General features: G+C 41.7%; 1 protein-coding gene, 1 non-coding gene and 1 pseudogene across 2 annotated transcripts; 1 reads left to right on the top strand and 2 right to left on the bottom strand.

Moving 5' to 3' along the window:
- Positions 1 to 666: 666 nt before the first annotated feature.
- On the top strand, positions 667 to 10,391 carry LOC121535947 (annotated as a pseudogene).
- Positions 10,392 to 10,494: 103 nt separating this feature from the next.
- Positions 10,495 to 12,983, bottom strand: LOC121534962 (60S ribosomal protein L36a). The gene is made up of 5 exons (XM_041841607.2): positions 12,881 to 12,983; positions 12,119 to 12,224; positions 11,966 to 12,033; positions 11,097 to 11,219; positions 10,495 to 10,575 (listed from the first exon to the last, which is right to left on the bottom strand). The coding sequence occupies exons 1-5, from the start codon at positions 12,881 to 12,883 to the stop codon at positions 10,555 to 10,557; spliced, it is 321 nt and encodes a 106-aa protein (XP_041697541.1). The 5' UTR covers positions 12,884 to 12,983; the 3' UTR covers positions 10,495 to 10,554.
- LOC121537419 lies at positions 11,595 to 11,731 on the bottom strand. Its single transcript, XR_005995066.1, has one exon. It is a non-coding gene; the product is annotated as a small nucleolar RNA SNORA9 (small nucleolar RNA).
- Positions 12,984 to 14,559: the final 1,576 nt, after the last annotated feature.

The raw sequence follows: 14,559 nt of genomic DNA, 5'->3' as shown, positions 1-14,559 counted from the left end.
CGCCTGCCTTCAACCATTGAGTACATGTATTTCCATTGTTAGAGCGGTCACTTGGCTATCTTGTCAATATAATAGATAATCTTTGATTACAAGCAGCTAGCTCTGTTACAAGCCATGTCATCAAGCAACCACATAACACCCACCTGTGAAATGTGCTTCCTTGTTTATATGCAGACACGGATGCAACATTATTGACTAGTTTAAAGCGCTAATGATATTAGTGGTCCATGTTGCTGTCAATCTTCCGGGAGGGCGGACCCAAGTTTGTATCACACACATTTTCTCACCAGAGATGTGTTTCAATCAAATTGACTTGTTGGGGATAAGAGGCTGTGCGTGATGATGTAGTACACATCTTTTTAAAAAAATGTAAGGAGCTATTTATAACTTGTCAGAAATGTCCAGATCAACTAGCCCATGTCAGCCCAAAACATTTTTGATTGGTGTTTTAGCCCATAGATTTTGTTGTAATGTTTGAGTCACTTAGCTATCACATGAATACACATTTGAAATGGCAAAATGTATAAAATTGTAAGAAAATGAGCTTTAAAACTGCTAAATGTTCTCTGCCCCCCCCCCATTACAGAATGTGTAGAATTGCATGAAATAAGCTTTAAACCTGCAAAATGTTCTCTCTGCCAACGAGAGGGGTGTGAACAATTTGTCATGAACAATTCAGTTATGCTACTATTTACAATCAGTGCTTTTATCAGTCCAGTTCGATCTATGGACAATGGTCTTGCCAGGGCCGGCCCAGGACGTTCTGCCGCCCTGGGTGAGACTAAAAATGGCCACCCCACTCCTATCCCTGCTAAACTATGTCGGCAATAGGTTTGGCCTTGGGCCAATTTTTTTCTAAGCTAAAAGTCGGAGGAACAGCCAATAATAGCAGCCCAATTCATAGGCCTACTGTACACATTTTAACACGTGGTTAGTAGGCTATATAATCAGTTCAATGTCAATAACAGCCTAATATTTTCAATCTGATTACATTGATAAAATCTCCAATGTCTCTATTAAATTTGTTTTTATATTTCTGTGTGTGTTGATTAGGGAAAAACACATTGCAATCAAAAGTAAATGTTGGGTTGAAAAAGTATCAAAAGAAAGGTGGATAATGAAAATAGAAGTTTCAGGGAAGAATGGACAGGGAAATAGGCATTCTTACCATATTTCTCAAACGTCAAACCAGTGTATCTTGTTTGCAACGCTGTTAGCAAATAATTACATTTTAGACATCCTTATGAATCTAAGTATGGCATTTTCAGAAGTTACCTTTCCACCCAGACAGACGCTTTACTGACACAGAAAAATGTACGCTTTAACTGCTGGCTACTTGTCCATTGCATAACCCAACAACAGAAGTGCTTCCCTAAAAGCTGCCTGGGTTTAAACAAACATCTTCTCTTTTCAGAAAGTGAAAAGCTCAATTAATAGAGACAGAAAGGCAAAGTCAATTTGTTTGTGTCCTTGAATATTATAGGCTACAGCTCAACTTCAAAATGTCACAGAGAGGAATCAATATATCCCCATATGCATCAGTCACCTCTTTCACGGGCATTTTAAAGCTTGTTTCTACCATAAGGCATCACTGCGTTAAGCATTGTTATAGAACGCTTTATATAATCTGGATACCTTTTTAATGTATTTATTTCTAAATATACAGTGCGTTTGGAAAGTATTCAGACCCCTTGACTTTTTCCACATTTTGTTACGTTACAGCCTTATTCTTCGAATGGATTAAATTCATTTGTTCCTCATCAATCGACACACAATACCCCATAATGACAAAGCGAAAACAAGTTTTTAGACATTTTTGCAAATGTATTAAAAATAGAAAACAGATACCTTATTTACATAAGTATACAGACCCTTTGCTATGAGACTCGAAATTGTGCTCAGGTGCATCCTGTTTCCATTGATCATCATTGAGATGTTTCTCCAACTTGATTGGAGTCCACCTGTGGTAAATTCAATTGATTGGACATGATTTGGAAAGGCACACACCTGTCTATATAAGGTCCCACAGTTGACAGTGCATGTCAGAGGAAAAACCAAGCCATGAGGTCGAAGGAATTGTCCGTAGAGCTCCGAGACAGGATTGTGTCGAGGCACAGATCTGGGGAAGGGTACCAAAAAATGTCTGCAGCATTGAAGGTCCGCAAGAACACAGTGGCCTCCATCATTCTTAAATAGAAGAACTTTGGAACCACCAAGACTCTTCCTAGAGCTGGTCCTCCCGGCCAAACTGAGCAATCGGGGGAGAAGGGCCTTGGTCAGGGAGGTGACCAAGAATCCGATGGTCACTCTGACAGAGCTGCAGAGTTCCTCTGTGGAGATGGGAGAACCTTCCAGAAGGACAACCATCTCTGCAGCACTCCACCAATCAGGCCTTTATGGTAGAGAGGCCAGACGGAAGCCACTCCTCAGTAAAAGGCACATGACAGCTCACCTGGAGTTTGCCAAAAGGCACCAAAAGGTCTCTCAGACCATGAGAAACAAGATTGTCTGGTCTGATGAAACCAAGATTGAAACCAGGCACCGCTCATCACCTGGCCAATACCATCCCTACGGTGAAGCATGGTGGTGGCAGCATCATGCTGTGGGGATGTTTTTCAACAGCAGGGACTGAGAGACTAGTCAGGATCGAGGGAAAGATGTATGGAGCAAAGTACAGAGAGATCATTGATGAAAACCTGTTCCAGAGGGCTCAGGACCTCAGACTGGGGCGAAGGACAACAAGACAACAACGCTAAGCACACAGCCAAGACAACGCAGGAGTAGCTTCGGGACAAGTCTCAATGTCCTTGAGTGGCACAGCCAGAGCCTGGACTGAACCCAATTGAACATCTCTGGAGAGACCTGAAAATAGCTGTGCAGCAACACTCCTCATCCAACCTGACAGAGCTTGAGAGGATCTGCAGAGAAGAATGGGAGAAACTCCCCAAATACAGGTGTGCCAAGCTTGTAGCATCATACCAAAGAAGACTCAAGGCTGTAATCGCTGCCAAAGGTCCTTTAACAAAGTACTGAGTAAAGGGTCTGAATACTTATGTAAACGTGATATTTCTGTTTGTTTTTTTATATATAAATTTGCTAACATTTCTAAAAACCTGTTTTTGCCTTGTCTTTATGGGGTATTTTGTGTAAATTGATGAGGGGGAAAAAAACGATTGAATCCATTTTAGAATAAGGCTGTAACAAAATGTGGAAAAAGTGAAGGGGTCTGAATACTTTCCAAATGCACTGTAAATATAAAGCTAACAATAGTTATCCTTTTTGCCCTTTTCTTTAACAAAGGGTATGGGATACCCTCACTCAATTTGAACCCAAACACACCAAGCCCTTCCCTGACACTGAGGTATTTAAGGAGTGCATGCGACAGTATTGGAGGATTTGGCTATACCGACATCTATGGATAGCATAATTGTGTTTGTCAAACATTTAGGCCTACCACGGTTTTGAATAGGAAGAAATAGGCTCCAATTCTATATGTAATTCTATGATTAGGCACATAAAAAATGTTGGTATGCACATATAGGATGTCCCTTATGGGGCAGAAATGAATTTTACTTTAACCCCTGCATTGGAGAGTTACAAAGTTGCAATCACTATGCAGCCAGCTGCCTATAGTAGGAAACAATTTCTTACTAATAATATAACACCTGTTATCACACATGGCACAACCCCACAATCCAAACATCAGTTTCAGCATTTCTTAATTTCGTGGCCCGCCTAGAGTGGCCTCTTTCCCCTGCTGTGGTACTCCACTGCAGTCAGCGATGAGAGAATTTAAGACAAAAAATTATAGAGTAAACAGGCGACTAAATAATTGGATAATCTTAAAAATTACTTGGTGATAGAATTAATGCGAGTTTATGATCAACACTTACCTTATATTCAAGGACAAGTTGACTCGCCTGGCCTCCCTGGCAGCAAAAGCATGCACTGCTTCTCGGAGGTTGATTTTGTAACGCACAGGTTTCATAGCCTCCACCCGGCTCTCCCATCTCGTGGTTCTGAGGGATTTCACTGTGAGTCCATCTTTTACGTGCTTTTCAGCACATCCCAGCGGTGTGTACTGTATATCCGGATTAAAATGTATAAATCTCTTGGATGGTGTTAACTCAGCCGCCTCCAAGCAACACGATGCTGCATCAGAGAGAACCAGGTTCCGCAAGTGCGCACTGCATGGCACAAAAAAAGGCCCTCTCATGTCCATGATGGCGATGCCATGTTCCTGTAGTTTTGAGATGAGCAACTCTGTCAAGCCCGTCCCCGTTGCACCAAGCAGTTCACTAAACTTCAGGAAGTGCTCTGTGTGGAGGTGTGGCTAGGCCTGGTGCAACCACCTGTTCTCGTCCACCCAGAGAGTTGTCATCATCGGTGGAATTGGATGGCTCGAACTCCTCCGGGTTCGCCCTCTTCGCTGCTAGAACCAGCGAACGGGGCCTTGTCCGTCTCGGCGAATGAACGGCCTGTCCTCTGAGGCTTGTTCTCCACACCTCCACATTGCTGCACGCTGATAAACTTCAGCAGCGAATCTCTTTGGCTTACAGATTGTGCCTCTTTCTTTTCACTTCCTGATAGTTTTTGTCTCTTAGACATGGTAGCAAATTTGGTAGCTTACTTTTAGCTGAAATGATTTCCACTAGTAGCTAGCTAACATTAACATGCTAGGTTAGGCTACTGCGTTAATCACTAACAGTCTTCATCACACACAAACATTAAAAAACTATACAATAGCTTAATTGGAAGATTCATGTTTTACAATTGGATAATCCCATAAAAACACATACTGTATCACCATAGCTACCAAGGATAGTGGGAGTGAACTTCGGGAGAAGTGGGAATGGGGTGGGAACTGCATCAACGGCTATGAGCTGGTGGCTGGGGCACCACCGGCGGTGTAGTAGCCAATCAGGGCCGCCCCAAATTCAAGTGCCTCCATAGGCGACCGCCTAATCTTGCCTAATGGGAGGGCCGGCCCTGGGTCTCGCACTCAAGCCTGAAATGGGTTGACTGCATTTGGAGAGATTCATGTGCAATGTCGACTGTGACACGGACCTCAATAATTGCATCAGGTAAGATATTTGGCTGCAGTGCGTTGCACCCTCAACTCTACGCGTAAATTACAATTTTCCAGACTCAAACATTGAAAGCAAAGGAAATAAAATTGACACCACTAAACTAGCTTTGACAATGTTGATGTCACCTCAATTCAAACTCATAGCAGGAAGTACAGTAGCTGTAGGCAGTAATGTGAGTGGGTTGATTCTACATTCATACTAATCAACCTTACTTGCAGAGCAGTACATAACACCTCAATGATCAACATATCATTAGCTGCATGCAGATCATCAGGCATAAATGACCTTACACATTCACTTTTTCTTAATTGGCACATTAAGGCATAGTTAATATGAACAATATGAACTGTCCGCTGGCTGTCCCTCCTGTTCTGCTGGTGAGAATCTCTACATGCAGATGGCAGATGTGATGGAGGGCTGGAAGGAGGCTGGCTATGAGTACGTCTTCATCGATGACTGTTGGCCCAGCCACCAACATGACACCCAGGTACACCTACAGGCAGACCCCAAGCGGTTCCCAGGGGGCATCAATAAACTGGCAGACTGTGAATGTATAGCCTACAGTGGGGTCATGCTCATTAGGGCACACGGTAGCAAAACATTTTGCAATGAAAAACTAAAACAACCTTTTTCACTCCGTTTCAGGACATTTTCTTTGGTTTTGTGCCTACTGAACATGACCGTTATTGGGGGACAACTTGTATTATCCACATACACCTGGTGATGTACTGCTTATGTTAGATCTATCTCCAATGTAGCCTAGTTCCCTGTGATTTTCTATCTCCCACTCTGTGTCACTTTCACACAACAATGTCCTTCCTCAAGTGATAGCAACCCTACCCAATGGGACTGTAAGCTTGTGGTTTACTAATTACATCATCCACATTGCAAAGAGTGCCACATAACTATGAGGAAACAGAAAGTGAATTTTGCTGTTACCATGGCGCTAAACCACCAAAGGTTTCAAACCACCATGAAAATGTGGTGTATGCATTGTGCAACACTCCATCTACTGGTTTCAATGTGCTCCTGCAACTGTATGTATCCACTTTCTTCAGTGATGTTGCTTACAGGACAAACCTGTTCTGAAACCTATCTATTGTAAAATAGTGTTATTTGTGATAGTGTATACAGGTCCATTCCCCCCCTCACACATACACACACCTGGATACACCTGGTCAGTCTGTCAAGGAAAGCGCATAACCTAATGTTTTGTATACTCAGTGTAGATGCTCAGACCTTTGCTGACTGGGGCGTGGATCTGCTCAAATTTGATGTGTGCTACATGAAGTGTACTTGACTAGGAGAAGGATAGGTCTATAGTGATTTAAATATATATGAAATGTCAATACAAATTTGAATTCAATATCTACTAAATTGAGGTGGTACTAATGCTATGACTATTGTGTTTCTGTCCAGGTTACAAAAACATGTCAATAGCACTGAACAAAACTGGGAGAAGTATGTGAGTGGCCATTGTATGACAGGCTATTCCATGTGGTAAGAAAGAGGGAGGTGAAAATTGCTTTTCTTCATAATAGGTCACAAAATTGCCAAATATACAAGACATTGAATTAATTCAATATTAGTCAGGACACAGTCACGATTTGTTTTGCAAGGTTACATGTAAAAAAAAATAAACAATTGTCAATGATGTACTTACAGCCAGACTATGCTGCCATACGGAAGGCCTGCAACCATTGGCGTAACTTTGCGGATGTATATGACTCCTGTGGCAGTGTGAAAACCATATTGGACTGGACTGCCGACCATCAGGACATCATTGTCCCAGGGGCTGGAATGACCCTGGCATGGTACTGTGACTGTTTCACTGTATAAAGGGTTGGGGTCAATTAATTCAGTTTTAAATTTAATTAACTTTCCAATGCCCATTGTTTTCAATGGGGAATTTTAAGTCAACTTCCTGCTACTCAGTGGATGGCATTCAGAGCAACAGTAAAACTAGTCTGAGTAATCATCAACTCCTCATCTTACTCACACCAGCTGTGCCTGCCATAACCCATGTACTGTGTCTGAATAGTATCTGACTGACATTGACAGTGTTTCTTCCTCAGCTGGTGATTGGGAACTTTGGCCTAACAGTAGTCTCGGATGGTATTTTGGGCCATCATGGTCCCCTCTGCTGATGTCCAACGACCTGAGGGACATCTGTCCCCAGTCCAAGCAGCTGCTGCAGAACATACAGGTCATCCTCATCAGTCAGGACCCGCTGGGCAGGCAGGGCTATCGTACTGCCAAGGTAGTACACCTCTGCTCTGTCATGGTAATGCCCAATGGAGAATAATACAAACGCAACACAAAACCAGGGCATATGCAACTTCTGTTCTGTGGTATGTATATGTCAGACTACTCGTGCTAATAGTTGAATGCAACTAATATTATACCCACATGCGGCTACACCATAACACAGGGCTTAGAAATCATGAAACGCCCAAGAAATGACATATACTCTGAACAAAAAAACTCTACAATTTCAAAGATTTTACTGAGTTACAGATCATATAAGGAAATCGTCAATTGAAATGAATTAGTCCTTAATCTATGGATTTCACATGACTGGGAATACAGTTATGCATCTGTTGGTCACAGATACCTTTAAAAAAAGGTAGGGGCGTGTATCAGAAAACCAGTCAGTATCTGATGTGACCACACATCTCCTTGGCATAGAGTTGATCAGGCTGCAGACTGTGGCCTGTGGAATGTTATCCCACTCATCTTCAATGGCTGTGCGAAGTTGCTGATATTGGCGGGAACTGGTTACAAGCTGTCGTACGCGTTGTTCCAGAGCATCCCAAACGCGCTCAATGGGTGACATGTCTGGTGAGTATGCAGGCCATGGAAGAACTTGGACATTTTCAGCTTCCAGGAATTGTTTACAGATCCTTGCGACATGGGGCCATACATTATCCTGCTGAAACATGAGGTGATGGCAGGGGATGAACGTCCCTACAATAAGGATCTTGATCAAATGCAATTGTGTTTGTTGTCCGTAGCTTATGCCTGCCCATACCAAAAACCCGCTGCCACCATTGGGCACTCTGTTCACAACGTTGACATCAGCAAACCACTCGCACACATGTCTGCCATCTGCCCGGTATTGTTGAAACCGGGATTCATCCATGAAGAGCACACTTCTCCAGCGTGCCAGTGGCCATCGAAGGTGAGCATTTGCCTACTGAAGTCGGTTACGACGCCAAACTGCAGTCAGGTCAAGACCCTGGTGAGGACAACGAACAGGCAGATGAGCTTCCCTGAGACGGTTTCTGACAGTTTGTGCAGAAATTCTTTGGTTGTGCGAACCCACAGTTTCATCAGCTGTTAGGTGGTTGGTCATAGACGATCCCGCAGGTGAAGAAGCCGGATGTGGAGGTCCTGGGCTGGCGTGGTTACACGTGGTCTGCGGTTGTGAAGCCGGTTGGACGTACTGCCAAATTCTCTAAAATGACTTTGGAGGCAGCTTATGGTAGAGGAATGAACATTAAATTCTCTGGCAACAGCTCTGGTGGACATTACTGCAGACAGCATGCCAATTGAACGCTCCCTCAAAACTTGACACATCTGTGGAATTGTGTTGTGTAACAAAACTGTGTGCCCTTTTATTGTCCCCAGCACAAGGTGTGCCTGTGTAATGATCATGCTGTTTAATCAGCTTCTTGATATGCCACACCTGTCAGGTGGATGGATTATATTGGAAAAGGAGAAATGCTCAGTAAAAGGGCTGTAAACATTTGTGCACAGAATGAGAGAAATAAACTTGTTGTGCATATGGAACATTTCTGGGGTCTTTTTTTTCAGCTCATGAAACATGGGACCAACACTTTACATGTTGTGTTTATATTTTTGTTCAGTGTAATATGCATTCAACCATACGGCATTAACCTGTAGCCACATCAAATATTTACTTATTTTAGCACACATTCAATAATGTCTTTGTATATACTGCCATCTACTGGCAATATGGTACTGACTATAATGCAGGGTACACAAAAGTTGCATTCAGTAGCTTTGTAGCTTTTATTGTTTAAGTGCCCTACAGTAAATATCATTATTTATATGTATTTATATATAAAATGATCTGAAATCCGGTGTGGGAGATATCCCTGTCTGGCGGCCAGTTGGCTCTGGCAGTGTTGGACAAGCAGGAGATCGGCAGTCCAAGGCTTCCCCCACACCCTGGCCACAGTGCCTAGCTGGAAGATCTGCCACCCCCAGTGTGTCACCAGGTCCTGCCCAGCTACAAGGAGCTAGGGGTCCAGACCCTCCTCAGCAAACTGGTAGTGGATGTTAACCCTTCTGGCACAGAACTGACAACTGTCACACCCATCAAGGGTGACTTCCAAGACCCAATGGCAATTATGGAAGGACATGTCCAACACACAACTGTTCTTTAGTATGGTCTGGCTAGCAGACAAGCATATGGGCCCTGGCTCAGCACTAACTCACAGGCACAGAAAGGCTGCATTTACACAAGCAGCCTAATTGCTCTATTTCCCCACTAATTGGTCGTCACAACTTTTTCAGAGCTGATCTGATTGGTCAAGTGAAAAAATATCAGAATTGGACTGCCTGTGTAAACACAGCTAAAGTTACATTTACTTTTTATGTTGTAATTCTAGATGGTGTTTACTTGCTAAAGAGCCATGTATAGGCCCTCTTGAATAGGTCATTTGTTGGCATACTGCCCTAGAATGATTGAACCTCAAGTTCTGAGTTTTTTTAAAGCTACTTTAAATGTAAAATAAAATAAAGCATGGAATGAGTTCGTAAATTGTCCATGTTCTGGTAACAAAAGGGGGATTTACTGGCTGGCTAACACCTGAATGTTCAGATATCAAATAACAGCAGTACTGTAACAATTTTACCTGATTGAAATCAATGTTTTACTTATGTGCAACAGTGGTCTTTATGTTCACATTAGAGGGGCAATCTGGAATTCAAACCAAGTCAAAGCAGTCACCCTGCCAAACCTTTTTGGGTAAACTTAGGGATGGGCTGGAGAAATGTAACCCCTCAAAATTCCAGGCTATGGATGCAACGACTGACCATCCATATCAAAATGATTGTATGGCTTTAAAACAAACGTAATATTTTGGGTTCTGATGGGGTAAGACTGCGCATGAGGATATGATTCAGGCATGGTTATTCGCCAGAGTGAATAAATACTGTAATGTACTGCAACATGCTTTAACTACTTTTGGAAATGTTATTTAGTTGGTGTTTCCTGGAGTGGTTAAAGTTAAAACAGATGTTGGTTGATGCCATTGTACATTTCTAATGGCAACTAAACATTTCACTGGATGGCCAATTACATATCAATATACAACATCTTTAATTGCCACATTTTAACCACTAATGTACAGCTAAGGAGAGATGACAGCAGGTATAATTTCAATACATTTATTGAAAAAAAGTGACAAGTCCACCCAATGGATTGAGCCACAGCCTAGAACTGGATGACCTGGCCCTGAAAGGAGAAAATAAAAAAAGTTTACAAGGCAGCTCAAACAGCACCATTCACCTTTCCAAAATGAAAAATACAAACACTGCTTCCGAATCCAATCATCTTTCAATTTCACAAAACTAGGCTAAATTAATAGGACTTGTTAACATTCTTTAGGGCATATCTAAAAGGCAAACATGTCCAGAGCAGCACACGTTTGGCCAGTGAAGGTCTTCAGAGTGCGATTGCCAATTCCTCTCTAGGCAGTATCTTAACCACAAAGACCGAGGAAGCATGTATATTTGGAATTGACGAAATCTTATATTGCAGAACGATCTAAAGTGAATGAGTGCAGAGGTGTATCAATAGTTGAACCACGTGTCAAATGTAAATGATTAACACCAAACGTCATTTAGACGTCCACAAACCTTATACATTGCTTTTTATGGTTGTGGAACAAATACACAACCCTTTCCAGACGCAGAATAAACATGGGTAAGGAACATCAGGGTTACACTACTTGGTTGGAGTGAGTTTGTGCTTACCTTTCTCTTCTTGTCACCTCCCAGCTCAAAGTGTTTGCATCTCTTGATGGGCACCATTCTCTTGGCCCTGCAGTTGGGCTCCACGCACTCCAGCCTTAACACAATCTTCTTTGTAGTCTTAGCCTGAGGAGAGAATCCATGTTACAAACGTACCACATAATCCAGGAATCATGCACACATTACAATTTGTAAGTCGCTCTGGATAAGAGCGTCTGCTAAATGACGTAAATGTAAATGTAAAATTACAGGGCAGTGGCTGTATTTTCATTCTCTACCCTTTAAATGTGTACTCGTTCACTCCCCGTCATGCATTTCAAACCATCGGATTGGTGAAGGAAGTGTCCATTCCGTTAAAATCCATGAGGGGGAGTGTGCGAGTGCACACTGAAAGTAGTACCCCTAAACAGTTCACTTTTATTTTCTGGTGTAAAAAGGTACAGTCAATACTGTTTTATATGTAGGTGTAAAAGTAAAGGGAAAAAACAGAAGCATTCATTAAGTTGTCTGAGGTTTACCTATAACCTTGCCATGGAGGAGACACAGCAGGGCCTCAAACCATCTCAGTTCTCTCTAGCAGACACTTTAGGAAAGGACAAAGGCACTACAGGCCAAGCCTCGCTGACAACGGCCTGCATGAACAGTCTACATTTGTAGTATACATTATTGGATACATTGTAGGGTAGCTTTTACCAGTGGTTCAATTCCTTTCCTTGAGTCACCACAAAAGTACAGTTATGTTGCCCCAGACCCACACTTGTGGTTGTCCACGATAACACAACTGTTCTGTTGCGGTTACTCAAGGAAAGGTGTTAACTGATAAGGTACCCTTTGGTAACGTATCCAGTACACACAAAGCTTTGCAAGCTTACCTTTTTGCGGAAAATAGGCTTGGTCTGTCCACCATAACCAGACTGCTTTCTGTCATATCTCCTCTTACCTAAAACACAGATATCAGTGATTGATCTTGGAACACATGGCAGTCCATGCGATCTGCCAATGCTAACTTTGAGGCTGAAACTCACCCTGTGCATAGAGGGAATCCTTTCCCTTCTTGTACTGGGTAACTTTGTGAAGCTGGTGCCTTTTACACTTCTTGCAGTAGGTCCTGCGTGTCTTCGGTACGTTCACCTGAATCACACAAACATTGATTTAGAAAGATGTACACCAACAGTGCAGTAGTATGGTACATTGTCATTTACAGTACCACTGCATTCGTTTTTATTTACTGAATGAGTCACTGGGCTTCACAACAAATATCCAGTATGGTGGTCAGGTCACTACCATTCAACCTAGGGGGCTGCTACCCAGCCAGGAGCCTTTTCCCATCAATGTGGCATTTTTGTTCAAAATACTAGTTACATGTGCATACGTTTTGCGTTGACACAAACATGTGTTTAATTAAGTCTCCCAACAATCGCTTTGGTGTGACCGGCTGGCTCTACAAGTTAAGACACCAGTATCTCCTTAACGCGCACCACTTAGCTACTTGATGACCAGCTTATAATAGTACATTTGCTATGTTTAAAAACGTGAAATACATAGCAATGATGCCCATCTAAAATGGCAATACCAACTTAGCTATATTACCAAAAGTAGCTAGCGATATCGTCGACGTAACCATTCGTGTTTTGTTGGGTATCTAGATACAAACACTAATATTGGGCTATATGTGTCCCTAACCATTGCATTCACACATGAGGTAATTTAGCACGTAGCAAGTATATGTATATTTAAAAGATTACAGTTGATTTTTTTCTAAGTGTATTCATGGTCGAGCTTCGTACCATGGTGACGGCCCGATCCAGACGAAAAGAGGAAGAACGAAGCCGGAAGCACTCCTTCGTAAAGACGATTGGCGGATGCAGAAGTATAGGTTCTAATTTTGAACACTGCTTCCTTGTGTTTAGGAGTGTAGAGTATAACCAAATACTATAGGTGCACCCGATCAGACAACAATCACCCCCATTAAAAGGTGGAAACATCTTACCAATCACACGCGTTACCTTTGACAGTGGTGTAAAGTACTTAAGTAAAAATACATGAAAGTACTACATAAGTAGCTTTTTTGGGTATCTGTACTTTACTTTACTATTTATATTTTTGACAACTTTTACTTTTACTTACATTTTCTACTTCACTACATTCCTAAAGAAAATGATGTACTTTTTACTCCATACATTTACCTGACACCCAAAAGTACTTGTTACATTTTGAATGCTTAGCAGGACAGGAAAATGGTCCAATTCATGCACTTATCAGGATAATATCCCTGGTCATCCGTACTGCCTCTGATCTGGCGGACTCACTAAACACACATGCTTCATATGTAATGAAGTCTGAGTGTTGGAGTGTGAAACCTGTCTATCCGTCAATAAAAAATAACAAGAAAATGATGCTGTCTAGTTTGCTTTATATAAGGAATTTCAAATGATTATACTTTTACTTTTTATACTTAAGTATATTTTAGCAATTACATTTACTTTTGATACTGTTAAGTTGCGTCAATTCAAATCTGGTATTAGGAACAAAAGAGGTCAATACACGTCTTCTAAAATAGACTAGTATTTTAATTAATGCAAACACTTCAATAGTAAATATGATGTTCGTATATACGGGTCCACTGAAATACCACGCAGGGCACTCAGAGAACTGATCCATTGTTCTAAGTTCTTCTTCAAATACTCTGACAGGCATAAGTTGTTATCATCACAACTTGTAGAGTCAGCACCTTTTTGCAGTACACGTCCTTGAGCGCGGTTTAACAAAGAGGCAGTGTGTATGTGTCTGTGAGAAATACAAGTCTGTCTCACCCTACTCCCTAACATTCCTCACATGAATCACAGCTTGTTATGTGAAACAATTTATATCAGTACAGTACAAACCTATTATGTTTAATCATTAATGCATTCTTTCTAAGCTAGGCATCACATATAGATCCCCACAATACTTACGTATATTTAAAACCAAATACTTTTAGACTTTTACTCAAGTAGTATTTTACTGGGTGACTTTTACTCGAGTCATTTTCTATTAAGGTATCTTTACTTTTACAAGACATTTGGGTACTACCTTTGAACAGTGATTCAGAACCCAACATCGTACTGTGTGATACGTGACCCTTTCAATGGTGATTTTGGACTATTTCAATTATGACTGAGTGCGCATGTTCATCATAGAAGGCCAAAGTTCAAATTCGTGTTTTTTTTGGGTAAATTGTCCATTCTCACCAGTAGCAGCGTAGCGCACGCATGTGTTAGCTTCAATTTGCTGCCTTGGCGACATGAGGTAAGGGGTTGGAATGTATTGATTATAGGTTTTTTTTTGCAATGAAAACAAGAGTTTCTATTGCACAGATTCACATACTGGTAAATTTTCAGTGTTGCCAACTCCTCAGTAAGGAAAGTAGCTATTGGCTGTCCTAAAAGTCGCTAGAAGTCGCTAAATGACGTCATCACCTAATTTG

This window comes from Coregonus clupeaformis, chromosome 2 (assembly GCF_020615455.1).
Source record: "Coregonus clupeaformis isolate EN_2021a chromosome 2, ASM2061545v1, whole genome shotgun sequence".
In the NCBI taxonomy this organism is placed as follows: Eukaryota; Metazoa; Chordata; class Actinopteri; order Salmoniformes; family Salmonidae; genus Coregonus; species Coregonus clupeaformis.
This window is presented reverse-complemented; position numbering and strand designations above follow the sequence as displayed.